A 19,024-nucleotide genomic window follows, 5' to 3' on the forward strand; every position below is an offset into this window, starting at 1 on the left:
GGGCTAATTTTTTTCCCTTCTTTAGCAAGGGAACATGAGTTCAGCAGGGAGGAAAAGAGGAAAGCCCAACAGAGGAGGAAGAAGAGGGAGAGGAGGTGGCTGCAGAGGAAGAGGGGGCGGCAGCAGTGGCCATTCAAACAAGTCTCAACTTGGTGGAAATAGGAAATGTTCAACCAAAATTTGGGACGATGGAGATGACTTTTGTCTCTTTGAGGAACCAAGGCTGGAATCCAGGTCTTTCTGTTAATTTGGTGGGGTTTGGGTTTGGGATGCTTGGTGGGTTTTGGACATCTTTGAATATAAAGAAGAGTGAAAGGGTGATGAGACTGTTGCAGTGTGAAGCCGTTTTCACATGTTGGTTTTCATTAACATTTTTATAATTTTACAGGAAAGTTTTGGGTTTTTTTTAATATTAGAACCTCCGTTGATTTTTTTTTTTCCTTTGGTCATTAATTTCAAAACATCTTAGATCAGAAAACACTAAGAAACACAGGATATTCATTTTTGTGTGTTACAAAGCAGAAGCTGGGCCATGGAAAACTGGCAATTTAGAATTTAGTATCCTACTATGTATTCTGACTGATCTGTCATAGAAATGCGTGGTTGTACTGAAGACTGAGAACAGCTTTACCTAGCAAAGTGTTACATCACTTTGGATCTGACATAGGGTAAAATACATGTGTGCATGTGCTGATACAGACACATACATCCCGGCCACATCAGAATAAACCCAACCGAATAATCCTTAGGTGATGGACTTGTCTTATTTTGGCTTTCCCAGTTTGAAGTACAGGGTTGGGTCCTCACACATCCCAATTCAGTCAAGATCATTTGAGCCAGGCAAATAAGTGGTTGCTATATTCTCTTAATTTTTAGATCAAATGCCCCTGCCAGAAGAGGAGGGCAAATAAAGCATAGACCTGAAGTGAAAATGCCTCTGCAGACCATACACATGACATCGGAGAATCAGAGAAGAGTGAAAGAACTTCTTCAAGAGCTTCAAGAGCATGACCTGGCTCCTGAATCAGAGTTAGTTTAAACGGGGACACTATTTCTAACACTTATAGATGAGCATGCTTTAACAGGCACACTGTTAGAAATTAAAATAGTAATTTTTTCCCCGTTCTAATTTAATCTCAAATCCTGTGCTTTTCGATCTGCTTTGTTCTACAGTATTAAATCTGGGAAAGGAGTGACAGAATCCTCCATTTAAGTGGAGGATTTAAAGTTGGAGAGACAGAGTTTTGTGTCTACTCAACAGTATAATGTTTCATTTTAATTTGGTAACTCTTTTTATCAGAGTAGCTGGTTCTGGTGAAGACGGCGATGAACCTGATTACCTTGATGATGAACAGTGCTGGTCAATAGATCAGGAAATTTCTGACCTAATACCAAGGCCAGCTGAGCGCAGAGTTGTGGAAAGTGAAGTGTCTTCATTTGCTGTGCACAAGCTCTCCAGGTGATGCGTTTTCAGTGAATGATTTGTATTCTGCATAGGTAAATCACTAGTCTCAACACTGTAAGCCCTCAGTGCTTGGACTTCCCATTGACTCCAGGGAAGTTCCATATGCAGAGCTGATGAGTTTGTGTCTCCTACAAACTGATGGATTTAAAGTAATGGCTTTGTGAAAATAGTCACTCCACCCTTGTTTTAGTGAAGTGTTCGGGTCTTTCTCCAAAGTGATGAAGCAGATATTGGGAAAGCTCGGGGAGTATCTCTCTTATATATAGGTTTCTTCCAGACAGGTTGTGTTTCAAAACCTTGAAACCTTTTGCTTGAATATGAGCATTTAACTATTTTTGCTTTATTCAAGAGAGTTTCTCAAGTGAGAGGATTCAGCTTTTTCTGAAGAGTTCGGTTTCTGTAGTTCACCTGGGAAATCTACTCCAGTAACTATTCCGTGCTACACCCCGAGACAGTCACCACCTGAACAAATTTGTCACCTAATTTGACAGACAAGCATTTACCAGCAACAAATTACTGCCTGCCACTGCCCTTTAAAATAGCATCAACATTTTGGTGTGGTTTCACCCTCCCCCCACCCTCCAGTAGTGATAGTATCTCATGCCATACATGCTTCCTTACCGTAAGCCTAACCAAGCAGATCTTCTTTTGCTTCATCCAGGTCTCTGTCACTCACTTGTTGCCATATTGTGTGTTTTGTTGCAGGTATGGTTTTGACAGTGAGCGCTGTAGGACAGTACTTAGATCCTGCAACGGTAACATTGGGGCATCACTGGAATATTTGCTATTGCAGTGCTTTACTGAAAGATACGGAGAGAAGATGCAGATTTCTGCAACGGCAGCAGAAGCCAGTCAAGAAGAATGTTTGGAACAGAGACAAGAAGAGGCATTTGCCCTCCGGTCAATCTATGGAGAGAAATTTGTAGAAAGAATTCAAAACCGAGTTTGGACTTTTAGTTTGGCGTTGAAATACCTGGCAAACAGGCTCGGCAAATCTAATCAAAAGGGTGTCTTTTCTAGGGACATGGCAAAGCAGACTTCAAAGGAAATATGTAAATTTTATCTCCAAGGGGGCTGCAGGTTTGGTTCAAAATGTAGATTCGCACATGAATTCCCTCCAGACCACCCAAAAAACCCAGCCAGGAACTCTGTAGATGATGCTCATCTCAGACCTAGTAATGATGGTCCTGTGTATGAACTTGAAGTAAGATTTCCTGAAGAAAGCAAGTATCCACTCCAGGCACCTCTAGTAGCATTTTATTCCACCGATGAGAATCTACCTCTCGCTTGTCGTTTACACGTTGCTGAATTCCTGTTTGGAAAAGCTTTGATAGCTGCAGAGTCTAATGAGCCAGTGGTTTACACCTTAGTGACTTGTTTAGAAGATGAATCTGAAATAAGCGAGTTACTTAAAAATACTTATCACAAGTACAGTGTTCCTCCTGTGTCCCTGCTGGCAGCGCCTTCGGTAAAGCTACAGCCGGAGAGTACCTCTGGGTTGACTCGAATGTCTGAAGGTACGCCAAATTTTCCTCAGGGGTTTCCGGGCTAACAACAGTCAAAAATATTAAAAAAGGAAAAAAGAGGAGGAGGCAGAGACCCTAATTCAGGCAGCTGTTCCATATCTGGTTTTGGAGATTAAGGTCATGTGGTGAGCCAGATCCATAATCTCTCTGTGCCTTGGGAAGTCCCTTTCATAATAAAGCTGCTGCAGAATGGTTTTCCACTGGCAAGAAGTGAGTTAAAGGAGAACAGAGCTAATGAATTTGAGTTGGCAGAGTGAACTATGCCTTTTCCTACACAATCGATAAAATCCATTGAGAGACGTGCTGTGAGCTCACCAGAATTGACTGGAGAAGTGTGCTTGGAAGGGAACAGGGAAGGTTGTTAAGTCTGGGCGCATCTGCTACCCGTCGATTCAGAAATACCTTTTTTCTATATTTAAAAAAAAATTAATAATTACCAACCCTTCCTTGAAATTAGTTTTGTAAAGGTGCAGTTAAAGTAAGCTAAGTAAATGTTGCAAGCGGTTCTAGAATGTTGTTCAAGGTATCAACCCTTTTTTGCACACAGGTACAATTAGGTTGATTTCATGGGAGGAGAGTTAGGACCGTGTCACATACAACTCCATGGCATGGATGACTTTAGAGCTCCCAATTCCAAAACTTTCATCTAAGGCAAACTTTCTTCCAGGAGAGTTTTCAGGAACAACTGTATCACATTTTAGAGCACCTAAATACTGATGGCCTTTTGTTTTGTTGCAGTAAAACAAATTATTCCATTTTTTTTAACACCTCTGCAGAAAGAAAACCTTTGATCCTGAAACTGAACCCGTAGATTCCAAATAATCTTCCGTATGTTATGAAATACTTTGTTTAGATAAATGTAGCCTTAAAACTCTCAAGGCCTGGCTTACTCTCTGAGAAAATCCTACTTCAGCTGATAGGCATTAAGCAGTAAAGTACCCTGTCCAGTTTCAGCCCGAATTTAAGTGTACTTGGCAGTGGCTTAACACTTAATGTTACAGCATAGTTTTAATTAATTGAAGTTGGTGCTGCCATCGCAGTCTTGTGCTCCATAGAAGTAGTCGTGTGGTGGATTGGAGCAGGGACCTAGACACACAAAAACCGTTCAGGAAGGCAAACCGGTTACCATACTGGTTCACCGTGTGGCCACCCAGACCATAGTGTCACAGAGCACAGCTGCTGTGGAGGTAATGACAACCAAGTGGGTTGGAACTGGAGAACTTGCGGTTTGTTTGATGAGGTGAGGTTTTCTGGTAGCATTGAATTAAATGCTTGTCAGAAACAGTCCTGCAGACCCTCAGCTCCAGACTAACAATGTTCTTCATTGAGAATGCTCCTGGAACACAGGTCTCTCTTCTGCTGTGCTGGTGAGGTCCTGTTCATTTGTAATAAGAAAATCTAACCACACGTTTCTCTGCCTCAAGCCTCAGCAGTGTCAGAACCTCAGGAAGAAGAGGAGGTGGCAGAAGAGGAGGAGCAAGATGAGCCCAAACAAGTTGTTGTGGAGAATGAGAGCTACGTGAATCTCAAGAAAAAGCTTTCCAGAAAGTACGATGTGCAGTCTCTGTATAAGGAGAATGTTAAAATCTGCACAGATTTTCAGCTGAAAAAGGTACAATGTACGGAGTATCTGTTTGCATGCTTACTTTAGAGCTGTAAATACTTAAGTCACCGGCTGCTGTTTCCACTGGTTTTGTTCCACTCCAGTGGTGTTCTTAACTGCCATGCTGTCTGGTTTTGTGCATCAGTCTTCTAGGCACTTCCAGTCCATATTGCATGAAAGACAGAAGCTTCCTGCGTGGCAAGAGAGAGATACCATTCTTGATTTGCTGAAGAGCCACCAGGTTCTTGTTGTGAGTGGCATGACAGGGTAAGAGTGTGATTGCGCATGCAGACTTTGTGCATCAAAGTATACACAGAAGAATGTGAACTATGTAGCCGTGTCCTGAAGAGGTTAGGGTCATGGTCCATGCCTGACCAGTGCTAGCAGTCTTAGATGAAATTCATGAGAAGGGTGACACTAACAAAAGAAAGCAAATTTCAAGTGGAATGTGGTCATCTACTTTTACATAAATAGAATGTGTTGGGTTCCTGTGTTTGGGGTTTATCTCTGATTTTGTTGTGCAGATGTGGGAAAACCACTCAGATTCCTCAGTTTATTTTGGACGCTTCATTGCAAGGATCTCCAAGCAGAGTTGCAAATATCATCTGCACTCAGCCTCGTAGAATCTCTGCTATTTCTGTGGCTGAACGTGTAGCCAAAGAAAGAACAGAAAGGATTGGACTCACTGTCGGGTATCAGATTCGTCTAGAAAGTGTAAAGGTATGTATGATTTGCTTGCTGGCTTTCGTTCAGTTGCATTCAAATCTGCCTAGTGCTTCTGTAGCATACAGAATCTCTGCCCTGTGTGTGAGATTAAGCATATCTGAATCACCCATATTTTATATATTACAAAATTTATTTTGTATTTTATTTCATCTCAAATTGCATAGGACACTGAATGAGAGGGCAGTACTATAGCTTGTATTGTTGTCTTGCTTTCTGTTGAGATAGGTGAAGGGGTCTGAGATTATGAGTCATGCTTCTGACCTCTGGAAGGCTACAGACCTCACTTCCACTTGTCCCCATCTCCACTTGTCTCCCAAGTGGAGATTGACAGGTGCAGCTTTGGTCATCCAGAAGTGAGGGTTGAAATCAAACCGCTGTCTTAGAAGTTCATGTTGCAGCAGATTGACTGATAGCTTTTTTCCAAGAGCTGTGTTAAAAAAGAGTCACTAAACCATTCTAGGGACAGAGGTATAAGTTATTTATCAAAAAGCAACTTCCACAGGAAAACAGGTCAGATTTTTCTTTTTTTTTGTTGTTTACAACAATTACCAGGGGCAGTGCCCCCTGGTAATTAATCAAGAGAGAAAAATTGTTTGGCCTGTCTCCAGCGGGGACCACTTGTTCCCTGGCACTCAGATGAAACCAAATGCTTTATAGCAACACATATTCTCTTTGCACTATGTTAAGATGCACAAAGTCAACTGAATCCTTTGTCTTACCATTCAAGTCCTCGGCTACCAGACTCTTATATTGCACTACTGGCGTGTTGTTGAGAAGGCTGGAAGGAGATCTGACTTTGCAGGGAGTCACACACGTTATTGTTGATGAAGTTCACGAAAGAACAGAAGAAAGGTAAATAATCTCGTATCCCATAAGCAAAACAAAGAAATGTAGTCAGAGGGATTTGGGTGACTAAGGTACAAGTAACTGAAGTCAGATTTGTTGATCCTGTGGCCGCAGTGCGGGACTGTGGAAGGAGTCTGGTTTTAGGTTCTATTGGAAGTTGTGTTGCAGCAGCTTGGAAAGAAAGCACTTCACTTAAATTTCTCTGCTTCAAGGCTGCCAGTCACATTGAAAAGAGGTTTTGGATGGGGCTGGAGGGTTAACCACAGTTTTCTGCTTCTTATTCTTCCCTAATTCTTGACATGTCCTTTTCGGAATTATATCTCCTGATGCAGGCCTCAGCAGAGCACCTGCAAGGAGCATGGGTTTCTGTTTTCTTCCAGTCTGTGGATTTTACTAGCTGCAGACAGTCTTATCCTGTCCTGCTCCAGCATTGTGCAGTTTTACCCCACTTACGGGCCAACACCTGGCAAAAGATAATTATGTCTGGTCAGTGTCTCCATAAACTTACGCGGCAAGGATCTCTTTCTTTGAAGTTTTCCTGTGGAACTCTGCAGTGCAGTAGGTTCCCAAGAGGCTTTGACTGGGACCCATCATTCTACAGCTCAGGTTATATTTTAACCTTGTGAAAGGGCTTGTATCTCTCAAGGATTCTTCTTCCTTCTCATCTAAAATCACGGGAAGCCAGTCTTCTATGTATGCTGTGAAAGCTGTAAATACCTAGGGCAGAATGCAGTGAGCAGGGAAGAGTTTGAGAAACTCCTCCAGTAGAGGAGCTCTGTTACTCTGTAACCTTGAGGTAATTTGTTACCGTGTTGTCATTAATGTTGTTAATTTATAAGGTAGCTAGAGCTTTTTGTTGCCTAAATGAATTTGCCAGGTAATCCTGATGCTCTAGTGAGGGCCAACCAAAAAGGAAGCATGTTGCCTTCTATTGCTTTACTGCATTATTAACCTCCAGCCATTCTGAGCAGCTCGTACTTCTGGGATGGCAGCACTCTGCTGCTGAAAACACCGTGATGGTGCACGGAACACAGAGGAAAAAAGAGATGCTGAAAGGTAATACTGAAGATGTTAAAATGTCTTTTTTTCTTGCCTTCTTCAGTGACTTCTTGCTGCTGGTTTTGAAGGATATAATGGTTCAGAGGCCAGACCTGCGCATCATACTGATGAGTGCCACCCTGAATGCAGAACTTTTTTCTCAGTACTTTCACTCCAGTCCAATTATTAACATACCAGGTGAAAACAGTTAAATTTTATTATCTTGTCACATTCAGTTGTTTTAGGGGGTGATTTTCCATAGTTCTGCATGCAAAGTGTGTCTTAATTAAACTGCAAAGGGCTAATTCACAGACTAGTAAGTGAGGATTTATACAACAGTTCTGATTGCAAGGGTTTAGCAGGAAAGACCAGTGAGATTTAGGAGAGAGAAGACTTGGAAAGGGAGCCTTTCTTGCTCTGTGTCCATACTAGCAGGATTTCCTTCCCCAAAAGACAAAACTGGCATGGCGTGCCTGACATGATTCCCTAAGTTAGCTGAAGACTCCTCCCTATCCTCGTAAAAAAGCAGCAGGGAGAAGATCCAGCTGGATGTGTACGCATTGAGCCAAATACACCTTTTAAATGGCTAAGTTATTACATGGAGTATGACAGAGACATGGACATCAGCCCTTCTCTGTGCAAATGCATGTTACCATACTGTGCTTTGGAAGCCATCTAATGTTTGTCGTAGAGAGAAGCTGCGTTGAAGAGTGCATTATCTGTGAAGCCAGTGTATGACATCATAATCTTTGTGAAATGACAACCATCTCCTGTCTTTTCCCTGCGTGTTCTGTGGCACGGTGATTTATTCCCACATTTCCTTTCAGGTCGAACGTTTCCCGTGGATCAGTTTTTTCTGGAAGATGTGATTGCAATGACAAGGTACGACATTGCCAAACATTCTCGCCTCCGTTTGTCCTTTGAGGTTGCACTATTGACTGCAGTAGTTCTGTGCATAAGTTTTAAAATTCAGTATTCTCCAGTCTTACCCCATCACCTGCAGTCTTGGACTTCTACTAAAGAACTGACTTGAAACCCTCCTTCTTATGCTAGAGTGGGCTCTGGGACCACATGCCGAACCAAATCTCTCTGCACCACATAAGTACTCATGAAAAGGTGAACTTTGCTATGAAGGGTTTGTCAGTGCTCGTGCTTTTCTTGTGTCGTGGTGGTTTGGCATTGGTGAGCAAAAGAAACCTGAAGGAAGATTTCAGAACTCAATGAAAAAAGTGAAAAATGCAGGATACTGAACAATTCTTCTTTGTAAGCTCTACCTCGCAGCTCAGGTGCCAGGTTCCTGTTGCCATTTGTAATTACCAGAGTCATGGCAGCTCATATTTTCCCAAGAGTAAATTGATCAGATGCTGTAAATTACTCGCAGATTGTTGTGCTGAGCTGCCCACTTTGCTGTCAAGGGCAAGTTTGCAGTCGTTCTCATCACAGCTTTTAAAAGACTAACATCCCAGCATAGAAGGACACTTTGACCTTGCTGCTGTCTATGGTTTTGCGACCCACATACAAAGTTCCCCTCAGATTTACATACTTCTGAGAACCTACCTCCGCAGGTAATTATTAGAAAGCGACTGTCAGACTTCTTGCCACACGGCTAAAATGTTACTCTGCTGTTCAGGTACGTTCTAGAGGACAGTAGTCCCTACAGGCGCAAGCCAAAGCAGGAAAGCAAACAGAGTGAAAGAAAAAAAAGAACTGCATTTGAAGAAGTAGAGGAAGACCTGAGACGTGCTGGATTGCTGGAAGGTACTGACACGGCTGTCAGAGATTCAGACCCAGACCAAAAATTGACTCTGAAGCAGCTCCTTACACGATACAAAGGTGAGCTCCTTCTTTAATCTAATAAATTGGCATATAACATTTGCCAGCTAACACAGTGGGTTAGCATGTAATGTTGTATGCTGAATGCACGTGTGTAATTCAGTTTTGTCCTTGTGAAGTTAAGCAGGTCATTTCTTCAAGATGAGATCAGAAATGTTCTGATTGTTCTCTTTCACTAGAACAAGCATCTCTCCTGAAAAAATTTCTTAGCCTCAGAACGTGGTTGGGTTTCAGCTGCTATCTGTTTCCATCCCTTTTCTGATGCCTTGTTAATTTTTCTCTGTGGCTGTTCTTGCTAGAGCAGCTTTACTTAAAAGCATGGCATGTATCTGCCCCTTCAAAGGAGGTCGCCTCAGCACCACAAGCCTTCCTCAAGAAATTCAGCCACTGTGAATGGCTGAGGAAGAGAGGCAGAGCTTTCCATTAATTTCCCACTGATTACCATTGTCAAAATCTCTTTGTCCTTAGTCACGAAGAGTTCTTCCTTGCACACCCTTGTGGCATGATCCACAATGGTATTGTGGGAGCCATTGCTTATAAGCTTCAGATTCCTGCTAGACAGCTATCTCCTCAGAAGAGTAAGGGAATCTGGGTGTCTTTTTGAGTTGGTGTAAGAAACCTTGGAAGGGAGAGCTTGAGAATGTAGTTCTGGAGGTATCTGTAAGTGGCTATGTGAAGGATTTTGGCTCCTCTTATGGCTAATATGTGCACATGAGAGTCTTCTAGTAGGTGAATCCTGGTCTAGGCTCTGCACAGGGCAGGTGCGAGGCCCATTGAGGCATGAGAAAGGAAGAGCTGAAACAGAGGAAGATGTGGAGGGGGGCATGAGGTGCATTGAGCTCTGTCTGGCCTAAGCCAGATGCTCTTTAATCCAAGGTGTGATTGTGCAGCCACACTGGCTCATCCAGATGTTTTTTACAAGAGCTGGATGTAACTGTGTGTTTCATTTCTTTTTCCCCAGGGGTTAGCAAGACAGTGTTGAAAACGATGTCTGTCATGGACTTGGACAAAGTTAATCTGGAATTAATTGAGGCCTTGCTAGAGTGGATAGTTGGTGGCAGACATTCATATTCCCCAGGTAATTTCATTGTCCTCAAGAGATATACAAGAGTAGATTCCCGGAGGCTGAGCACTTACAGGCAGCCCAGAGATAACGTTTTGCATGCAGAGTTTCTGATACTGACTGATTTTGGGAAAAAAAACAAGCTCTGGCTGAGGAACAAAGCCCCTAATGTACATGGGATGAGGAAGGTGAGGGGATTGTCTACTTTGGAAAGTCTTTGGTTCAGAGACTGTTGGAACCTGTGTGGTTTTTGTACAAGAATTGCAAAACAGAGCTTGAGTTTTGACTTGAGCCTTCTGCACGTTGATAAAATAGCATGCTGTCCTTGATTATATTTTCTTAATTTACTTTTTTTAAATCTACATACACAGGTGCTGTGTTAATATTTTTGCCTGGTCTAGCAGAAATCAAGATGCTATATGAGCAGCTCCAGTCTAACCCTCTTTTTAATAACAGGCACAGCAAGAGGTAAGGCAGAAAAGCTCCAAAACTGTCAGTCTTTACCCATAACTAAAGAGTAGCTTCCTGCACAGAGCCTGCCTTTATCCAAGGATAAAGGTTATTAAATGTGTGAGTCTGTGTTATGAAGGTCTTGACTCCAGTCAGGGTAATTCCTTTTCTATTGTCTTACTGGGTTGTTCTTTTTGGGTTTTTCTCTCCAGGACTCAGTAAGGTTAGTTGTTGAAGTTCTCAGAGACCCTAGTGATGGGTGTTCTCTGTTTTGTGCTCTGCATGATCCAGTGGACTGTTGAAAACTTCACTTGTTCTGTCTCAGAATGTTTGTTGAGACACATTCAGCTGTGGTTGTATTTGTCCTTAGATTGTTACACAGAGAAGTAATTGGATCTCCTTGACTAAACAGTTTTTACACAGATATCCATGACAAGGTTAGCTGGAGCAATTTCTTCCAGTCTACCATTATAAACAACAGATTCCTTCAAAAGAGGCAGAATTTTTGCTCAACTCTACTCTGAGACCTGTCCCTTCTGTAAACTTGTCCACCTTCCCGTGGAACATGTATCATAAATAATGTGGCCAGCAGGATCAGGGCAGCGATCGTCCCCCCGTACTCAGCACTAGTGAGGCTGCACCTCGAGTGCTGTGTTCAGTTTTGGGCCCCTCACTACAAGGACATTGAGGTGCTGGAGTGTGTCCAAAGAAGCCAGTGAAGCTGGTGAAGGGTCTAGAGCACAAGTCTTCTGAGGAGTGGCTGAGGGAACTGAGGGTTGTTTAGCCTGGAGAAAAGGGGAAACGTTATCACTGTCTACAACTACATGAAAGGAAGTTGGTCTCTTCTCTGAAGTAACAAGTGATAGGACAAGAGGAAATGGCCTCAAGTTGTACCAAGAGAGGTTTAGATTGAATATTAGGAAAAATGTCTTCACCAAAAGGGTTCCAATTGTTGGAACAGGCTGTGCAGGGGAGTGATGGAGTCAGCATCCATGGAGGCGTTTTAAAGATATGTAGGCATGGTGCTTAGGCACCTGGTTTAGTGGTGGACTTGGTGGTGCCAGGTTAATAGTCGGACATAAGGATCTTTTCCAACCTAAATGATTCTGTCTTAAAGGTGACATAGCAGAGAGGTTTGCTGCGCTATATTGCTTTCAATAGCTGTGGGCAGTGTCTGGTACTAGTGGGGCTCAAGTGTGCACAGCAGGTTGTTCCCAAGAAGGAAAAGGCTGGACGTGCACTGAATATGCTGTTGTATTGTCCTTCCAGGTGTGTTGTTTATCCACTTCATTCTTCACTGTCTAGTGAAGAACAGCAGTCCGTGTTCCTTAGACCTCCTGCAGGAGTTATCAAAATCATCATCTCTACAAACATTGCAGAAACATCTGTCACCATTGATGATGTGGTCTATGTGATTGATTCTGGAAAAATGAAAGAGAAAAGGTACTGGGATTCATTTCTTGCTGCTTTGTGGCCTGGGAAACTGATCTGTTCCTTGACCTTTAGCATTTCAAAATGCTGGGATAAATTTGAAGGCACTTGAGCTGTAGAAACGTGCTGCAGGGTGGAGGAAGACAGTCTAGACCCAGATCCAACTGCAGAGGCAGGAATTGTGTCTGTACAGGAGCTAGCAGCATCTGCCCACTTGACCTCCAGCCTGTTCACTCTGCACTCAAGAATTTAAGCCTGTTTCTTACTCTCCTGTAGATATGACCCAAGCAAAGGAATGGAAAGTCTGGAAGACACATTTGTGTCCAAGGCCAATGCTCTGCAAAGGAAGGGGCGAGCAGGCCGAGTAGCCTCAGGCGTCTGCTTTCATCTTTTCAGCAGCCACCACTATAACCATCAGCTTATAAAGCAGCAGTTGCCAGAAATCCAAAGAGTGCCCTTGGAGCAGCTTTGTCTGAGGTGAGCTCTTGTTCCTGTATTGCCTGAAAAGACAAAAACCTCTATTGTCTTCAACAGGGATCTGTTCTTACAGGCTCTGTGAGGTGGGGGAGGTATGCTGCTCCCAGGCTATTATTTCGCATTGCTTCCTGTCTTGAAATAGGCATTACAGGCCTGCTTCTAGGGAGCATGTTCTTAGAAGAGTATTTTCTGTTGTTTTGTTTTTATAAAAGCTTGCTTTTTTTGTCCTGTGTATGGAACTAAAGATATTTTATTTTTCTTTCCTCTTTCATTTTTTCCCTCCTCCCTAAGAATCAAGATTCTGGAGATGTTTTCTACACAGAGTCTTCACTCTGTCTTATCACGACTCATTGAGCCCCCTAGAACTGAGTCTTTGCAAGCATCCAAGCTGAGACTACAAGACTTGGGAGCATTAACTCCAGATGAAAAGCTCACCCCACTGGGATATCACTTGGCTTCTCTGCCTGTTGATGTCAGGATTGGCAAGCTGATGCTGTTTGGCACCATCTTCCGCTGCCTGGACCCTGCACTAACTATAGCAGCCAGCCTGGCCTTTAAGTCACCTTTTGTAAGCGTTCTGAACCTTGTATCCCACTTTGGCAGCACTGTGTTTTCATGCAGTGGCAAAGCCACTGTTGGAACTTGCAGTGTATTATGCTTGGCATGTTTTAATTCTCCTTTTCAGCCTGCATTGTTTCTGTGTGCTTGTTAAAAGAGTCCAGTTATAAAGCAGAAGACCAAAACCATGCAGCAGCAGCAAGAATGTTAGTTATGAGTGTAGAGTAGTAAGAGAGTGGATATTAGTTCTAATTTGGGTTAAGAAGTACAGCCGGTTATTTTGACCAAATCTGGCATAAAAATTGAAAAGGAACAGTAATGTTATGAGATGGTGATAATGATGGGGGTGATTTGGCCAAGCCATGAATGTAGAGTTCAGTTTGGACCTCAGTTTGTGTGTTCATTTCCACCTGTACTCACAGCAGTCGTTACTCTTCTACTGCCACGTGCAAACTTGCATGGAAAGTCAGATTTGCTCAATTGCAGCTGTTAGTGGTGCAGAGGGTTTGCATTGAGGGTAGCTGTGAAAGAACTGGAAATAGGTTGTTCTAGTTACTGATGTTTTCCATACACTTGTTGGGCATTTTCTACAGCATGGAGTATTGTATCCAGTGTCCAGGGGGGTTGTGGAGTCTCCTTCTCTGGAGATATTTAAGACCTGTCTGGACAAGCTGTGAGGGAAAGAACACACAGTCTCTTACTGCCTGTCTAGGTGTCACCATGGGATAAAAGGGAAGAAGCAAACAAAAAGAAGTTGGAGTTTGCAGTAGGGAGCAGCGACTACCTGGCTCTTCTCCAGGCCTATAAGGTCAGCTAGAATTCCTGAGCTTCTCTGATTGGTTTGTGAAGTGTCTGTAAGTCCAGCTGAAACATTTTGTTGAAGGTTTCCTGTCCTCTTAATTAGGGATGGCGGTTAAGTATCAAAGAAGGCTCTCAGGCAAGCTACAACTACTGCAGGGAGAACTTCTTGTCAGGAAGAATTCTTCAGGTAAGTCACTTCTCGTGGCCTTGCACCGGGAGTGGTCGAGACACTGGCAGAGTCCTAGTGATGAAAATAAGAAACTAGTGACAACTTTCCTCGCTGTGTGTTACCCATCACTCACAGCCCTTCGTCTGCTTACAGGAAATCGCTAGTCTGAAACGGCAATTCACAGAACTGCTTTCCGACATCGGGTTTGTGAAGGAGGGATTAAGAGCCAGGGACATTGAGAAGAAGTGGTCCCAAGGAGGTGATGGCGTATTGGATGCTACGGGAGAAGAGGTAATGTACAGCATTTGAGTGCTCCAAAAAGGTGCTGCAGTTTTTCTTTCGACCTGGGTGCCAGGTGGGCTCTAGACAGGTGGGTCTCTTGTCACAGCCTGGCCTTACCATCTCACACTAGCAACAGTCAGCTCCTACCTGCTCTGTTCTTCCTGCGCATCGTGTGTGCAGGCACTTGCCTCTACTGCACAAGGCTTTACATGCCCAGGAAGTACGGGCCCCAGTGTAGAAGTGGGCTGAAACCTGCTCCTTTGAGACTCTGAAACGCTGCTGACTTGACATGTTGGAAGTCAGGAAGCGGTGGGATGGCATGGGGATGACTTGTGACCTGGCCTGGATGTTGGGATTCATGACAGCCTTACTTTGTGAACAGAATTACATTATGGAGCAGGTGGTGCAGTATTTCAGCGCAGTAGGCAATCCTCAGAAAGCAGTACCTCGCAGCCAGAGGCCTCCTGGGGGTACGTGGTAAGGGTTCGGTAGTGTCTGAGTCTCATTGTGCATTGGGACTTCTAATTGCTGTCAGAGCCACCGCTGTATCATAGAATCATAGGAGTTGGAAGGGACCTCGAGAGATCATCGGGTCCAACCCCCCTGCCAAAGCAGCACCCTAGGACATATCACTCAGATAGGTGTCCAGGCGGGTCTTGAATATCTCCAGTGAAGGAGACTCCACCACCTCCCTGGGCAGCCTGTCCCAGGGCTCTGTCACCCTTGGTGCGGAACTTCCTATGTTCCAACTTGCAGCCATTGCCCCTTGTCCTATCTCCACAGACAACTGAAAAGGGGCTGACCATTTCCCCCTGCATCCCATGCTTCAGATAATTATAGACTTTAATTAGGTCCCCCCTTAGTCTTCTCTTCTCAAGGCTGAACGGTCCCAACTTACTCAGCCTTTCCTCATAGGGGAGATGCTCCAGGCCCTTAATCATCTTCATAGCCCCTCTTTGGACTCTCTCCAGGAGATCCCTGTCCTTTTTATACCAAGGAGCCCAGAACTGGACACAATACTCCAGGTGGGGCCTGACCAGGGCAGAGTAGAGGGGGAGGATCACCTCCTTTGACCTGCTGGCTACACTCCTCCGGATGCACCCCAGACATCAGAGAACAATTTGGCTCTGCAGTAACTACATTGAGAAGGCTGGCAGCCATTTTGCTGCACTGATGGTAGGGGGAACACAGCCCAGGTCTAGCCTACCACCTTGGGAACAGTAACTACTCCTCCCTGATAAGCACAGCCATGCAGCTGTGCAAGTAAACTGGCTTCAGGAATTAAGTCATTCCAGAAGCTAGGTGTTACCTTTATCAACTTACCTGTAGAAAGTCTAATGCATGCATTAACTTCACAGGCAAACTCGAATGCAGAGAACTTCAAGCTGATCTCGGCTATGTTGTGTGCTGCGCTGTACCCCAATATTGTCCAGGTAAAAGAACAGATTTTCCTTTTCCCTTCTGCTGTTCAGCAGCCCCACGCAGCCTGTTCTTGGTCTGCAGGGATTGTGGCTGCCTTGAGCCCAACTTAGCTTGCCAAAGCTTACAGGCAGCTGAGCTCCACTTTGTATTGCTTGAGACTGCCACTGTTCCGATAAGCTGATCTCTGCATCACACAGAGGCCAGCAGCAAAAGTCTGGAAGAAACAAATGAACACTTGGACAGCACCTGGAGTGTAGTATCTGTCTCCAGTGACTTGGCATGTTACCTGAGAATTTGTGGTTTGGATGAAATTAAAATATTTATCTGGTACAGCGAAGTTTTATAGCTTTTAATCTCACCATACAGGTGAAAAAGCCAGAGGGCAAATACCAGAAGACCAGCACAGGAGTGGTCAAAATGCAGCCAAAAGCAGAAGAGCTGAAGTTTGTTACCAAAAATGATGGCTATGTTCACATTCACCCTTCTTCTGTAAATTATCAGGTAAGGATTCCATTTTTTTCCTGCAAAGCATGGTTTTTTGATAAAAGCAGTCACCTCTGCTTAAGCAGCTGACATTACAGCTCAAATATAAAAAATAATCTCCCCAATTGCCCACTCCCATTGGACTTGTAACAGTGCATTCCCAAGAGCACACAGTTAAACTCACAAGAGTGGAATTAGCAGATGCAGTAACCCCCCCACATTTGCTTAAACTGTGTCTGCAAAGCTGCACATGAAAATGTTGCTGTTGCAGCATTCCCCTGGCTTCTCCTTGGCATGGACTGAGATTGCATGCAGGTAGCACCTTACACAGGCACATGAATTCCTGTACCCCTCCCCAGGCTTCGGCTCTTCAGCTGAAATTAGATTTATTCAGGGACAAACTCTGACTTGGGGGCCCTCACACTCTGAAGTTAACTTACTTTGCAGCTACCTACTAGCCGGTATTTAGAGCTTTCCCTCCCTGCTGCGATACATGGTAACACTTTGTCTCCTGAAGCCTATGCCTGTATTGAGTATTCCATTGCTTTTCCCAGGATATATGTTAGTTGCCCTAAAAAAAGGGGGGGGGGGAGGGGGTAATCATCAGACACGTATTGGGTTCTGAAGGCTTTGACCACTCTTTGAAAGATCGTAATGAACACACACCTGAAAATGTCCCTAATGTGAGATGGAGAACTTGGGGCCTTGCAGCAAGGTTGGGGACTTAGCTGATTTCTCACACGCTCGCTGCAAAGTGGGAAGGAGTGGGAAGGAGCAAGGAGTGACTGGCAGAGGCACTTTTAACAGGGATGTTGTGTACATGTTCCAGACCAGGCACTTTGAGAGCCCCTACCTGGTGTATCACGAGAAAATCAAGACAAGCCGTGTGTTCATTCGGGACTGCAGCATGGTGTCAGTGTACCCACTGGTCCTGCTCGGAGGCGGGCAGGTGCACATGCAGCTGCACAAGGGAGAATTTGTCATTTCTCTCGATGATGGATGGATACAGTTTGTGGCTGCCTCACACCAGGTAAGGAATAAAAGTGGGATAATCCTGGGAGTGCTGCAAAGCTGAGCTTGTCTTCCCAATGCAGGAGGATGATGCATTTCATAAGCCTTACGGTCACCTCTGTTTTACCACATGGGGTAGGTGGCTGAGCTGGTGAAAGAGCTACGTTGTGAACTAGACCAGCTACTGCAGGATAAAATCAAGAATCCCAGCATGGATTTATGCATGTGTCCCCGTGGATCTCGGATCATCAGTATGATTGTCAAACTTGTGACCACGCAGTAATGCGAGAACAACTTTCTGCAGAGACTTCCTGCTACAACCTGAGAACAGACCAACATCAGCATTTTAGGGATCTCGTCCCAGAACACAGCACTGATCCCTGGAAGACGCAGCTGGACAGTGCCAGGTTTGGGCCAGGTTTTTGGTTTTTTTACACCTTTGTGTGCAGAGCTCACTTGGTCATGGTAAGGTGCCTTGCAGTACTGCTGGGAAATAGGAAAATGGCACATCTTCCAGTAGGAATAAAAAAAAACTCAGAGAAAGCAAGCAAAGTGGTTTTTTGTGAGGGTATACACTGCAATTGTGTGGTCTGGGCACAAAAATACTTGTGACCTAGCTTCTTCTTGCAATAGGAAAGGCTGAAGGCAACATGTAACATCTTAAGCTGCTCCCAGATTGATTTAAACAAGGCATTTGCAGGGGAGGGGGGTGGTTCCCCAGAAAGCTGGGCTTTTCTAGCCCCCCTCTCTCCCATGCTGGGGGGCAGGAGCAGGAAGGAAATGTAACATGGCTGGGCTCTATTGCTGTAGTGCATTCAAAATCGTTCCAGTGGGGGTTGAGATTGCTGGTACCCCTCCTCTGGAAGGCAGCAGTCCTTCCACCACCGGGCCCAGGTGGAAATTCATTCCACTTTTGGACACTTGCAGCCTGCTCTGGGGAACAGGGTGCTACAGATAAGTGTGGCAAAATGCCCCAGTACTACAGGACTGTTACTTCTTCCCTTTCCCACCACTGTATCGCTACAGCTGAGCTGTTTAACAGTTGCAAATTATACTAAGTGCCTTAAATGAAGTAAACTGCAATAGTAAGACCAGAGTAAACACTGGCTCTGCCAGCAGCCTTCCTTCAGGCTGGGGCATGCCGAGCAGCAGGGTCACGGCATTCAAGCACTAGTTTGATGATGACAACATGACTGGTCATAGGAGCACAGCCCTGCATGAAGAGTATCACCCAGGCTGCTGGAGCAGTGCAGTACAGCAGGCACTGTGGCTGTGCTGAACTGCATCACACCTGGCAGCCACAGCAACATGGGTGAGAGCAGATAACGGGTCTGTTCAGCAAGGCTGTAGGGTGAAATAGGACATGGTCCACTTTTCACTTCAGCCTTTCCTACACTTCCATAGCAGCATCCTCTTGAATAAATGACTTCTGACACATGCATAGTGTGTTTTGGATGGAAATTACTGTTCAGGCAGGGTCTGTACAACTCTTTCCCCATGTATGTGCTAAAATACCTGGACATGGTGTAGAGAGTTAATCTGAAAACCTAGGGCTGAGTAGACACACAGCTCCAGTGCTCTACCACTAGTGTCAGCCACAGGTGACAAAACCCCAGCACCTTAGAGCTCTGTTAAAACACAGCTACATAGGCCAGAACACACCAAAGTCAAAGTTATCCAGCCTTCCTATTCCCTCATTAGTCTGGCCACAGTCATCATCAAATACCTTGCACTGGTTTGTCATACTTGTATGAAATCCTTCAGTAACCCATGTGTGGTGAGATAGGAACCATCACTACAAAGGTAGCTACAGTCCAGCCTCCCAAAGCGAGGACAGATG

General features: G+C 44.5%; 1 protein-coding gene across 1 annotated transcript; it reads left to right on the plus strand.

Moving 5' to 3' along the window:
• Positions 1-934: 934 nt before the first annotated feature.
• On the plus strand, positions 935-17,828 carry DHX57 (DExH-box helicase 57). The gene is made up of 22 exons (XM_084261898.1): positions 935-1,029; positions 1,301-1,459; positions 2,171-2,982; positions 4,416-4,603; positions 4,740-4,861; positions 5,119-5,314; positions 6,048-6,172; positions 7,269-7,402; positions 8,032-8,086; positions 8,835-9,037; positions 9,999-10,115; positions 10,472-10,568; positions 11,820-11,993; positions 12,258-12,458; positions 12,750-13,026; positions 13,729-13,824; positions 13,921-14,004; positions 14,140-14,277; positions 15,627-15,701; positions 16,057-16,191; positions 17,003-17,203; positions 17,324-17,828. The coding sequence occupies exons 1-22, from the start codon at positions 953-955 to the stop codon at positions 17,465-17,467; spliced, it is 3,810 nt and encodes a 1,269-aa protein (XP_084118024.1). The 5' UTR covers positions 935-952; the 3' UTR covers positions 17,468-17,828.
• The last annotated feature ends 1,196 nt before the right edge of the window (positions 17,829-19,024 follow it).

The sequence above is a fragment of the Gallinula chloropus genome (assembly GCF_964237585.1).
Source record: "Gallinula chloropus genome assembly, chromosome: 3".
NCBI classification, from domain to species: domain Eukaryota; kingdom Metazoa; phylum Chordata; class Aves; order Gruiformes; family Rallidae; genus Gallinula; species Gallinula chloropus.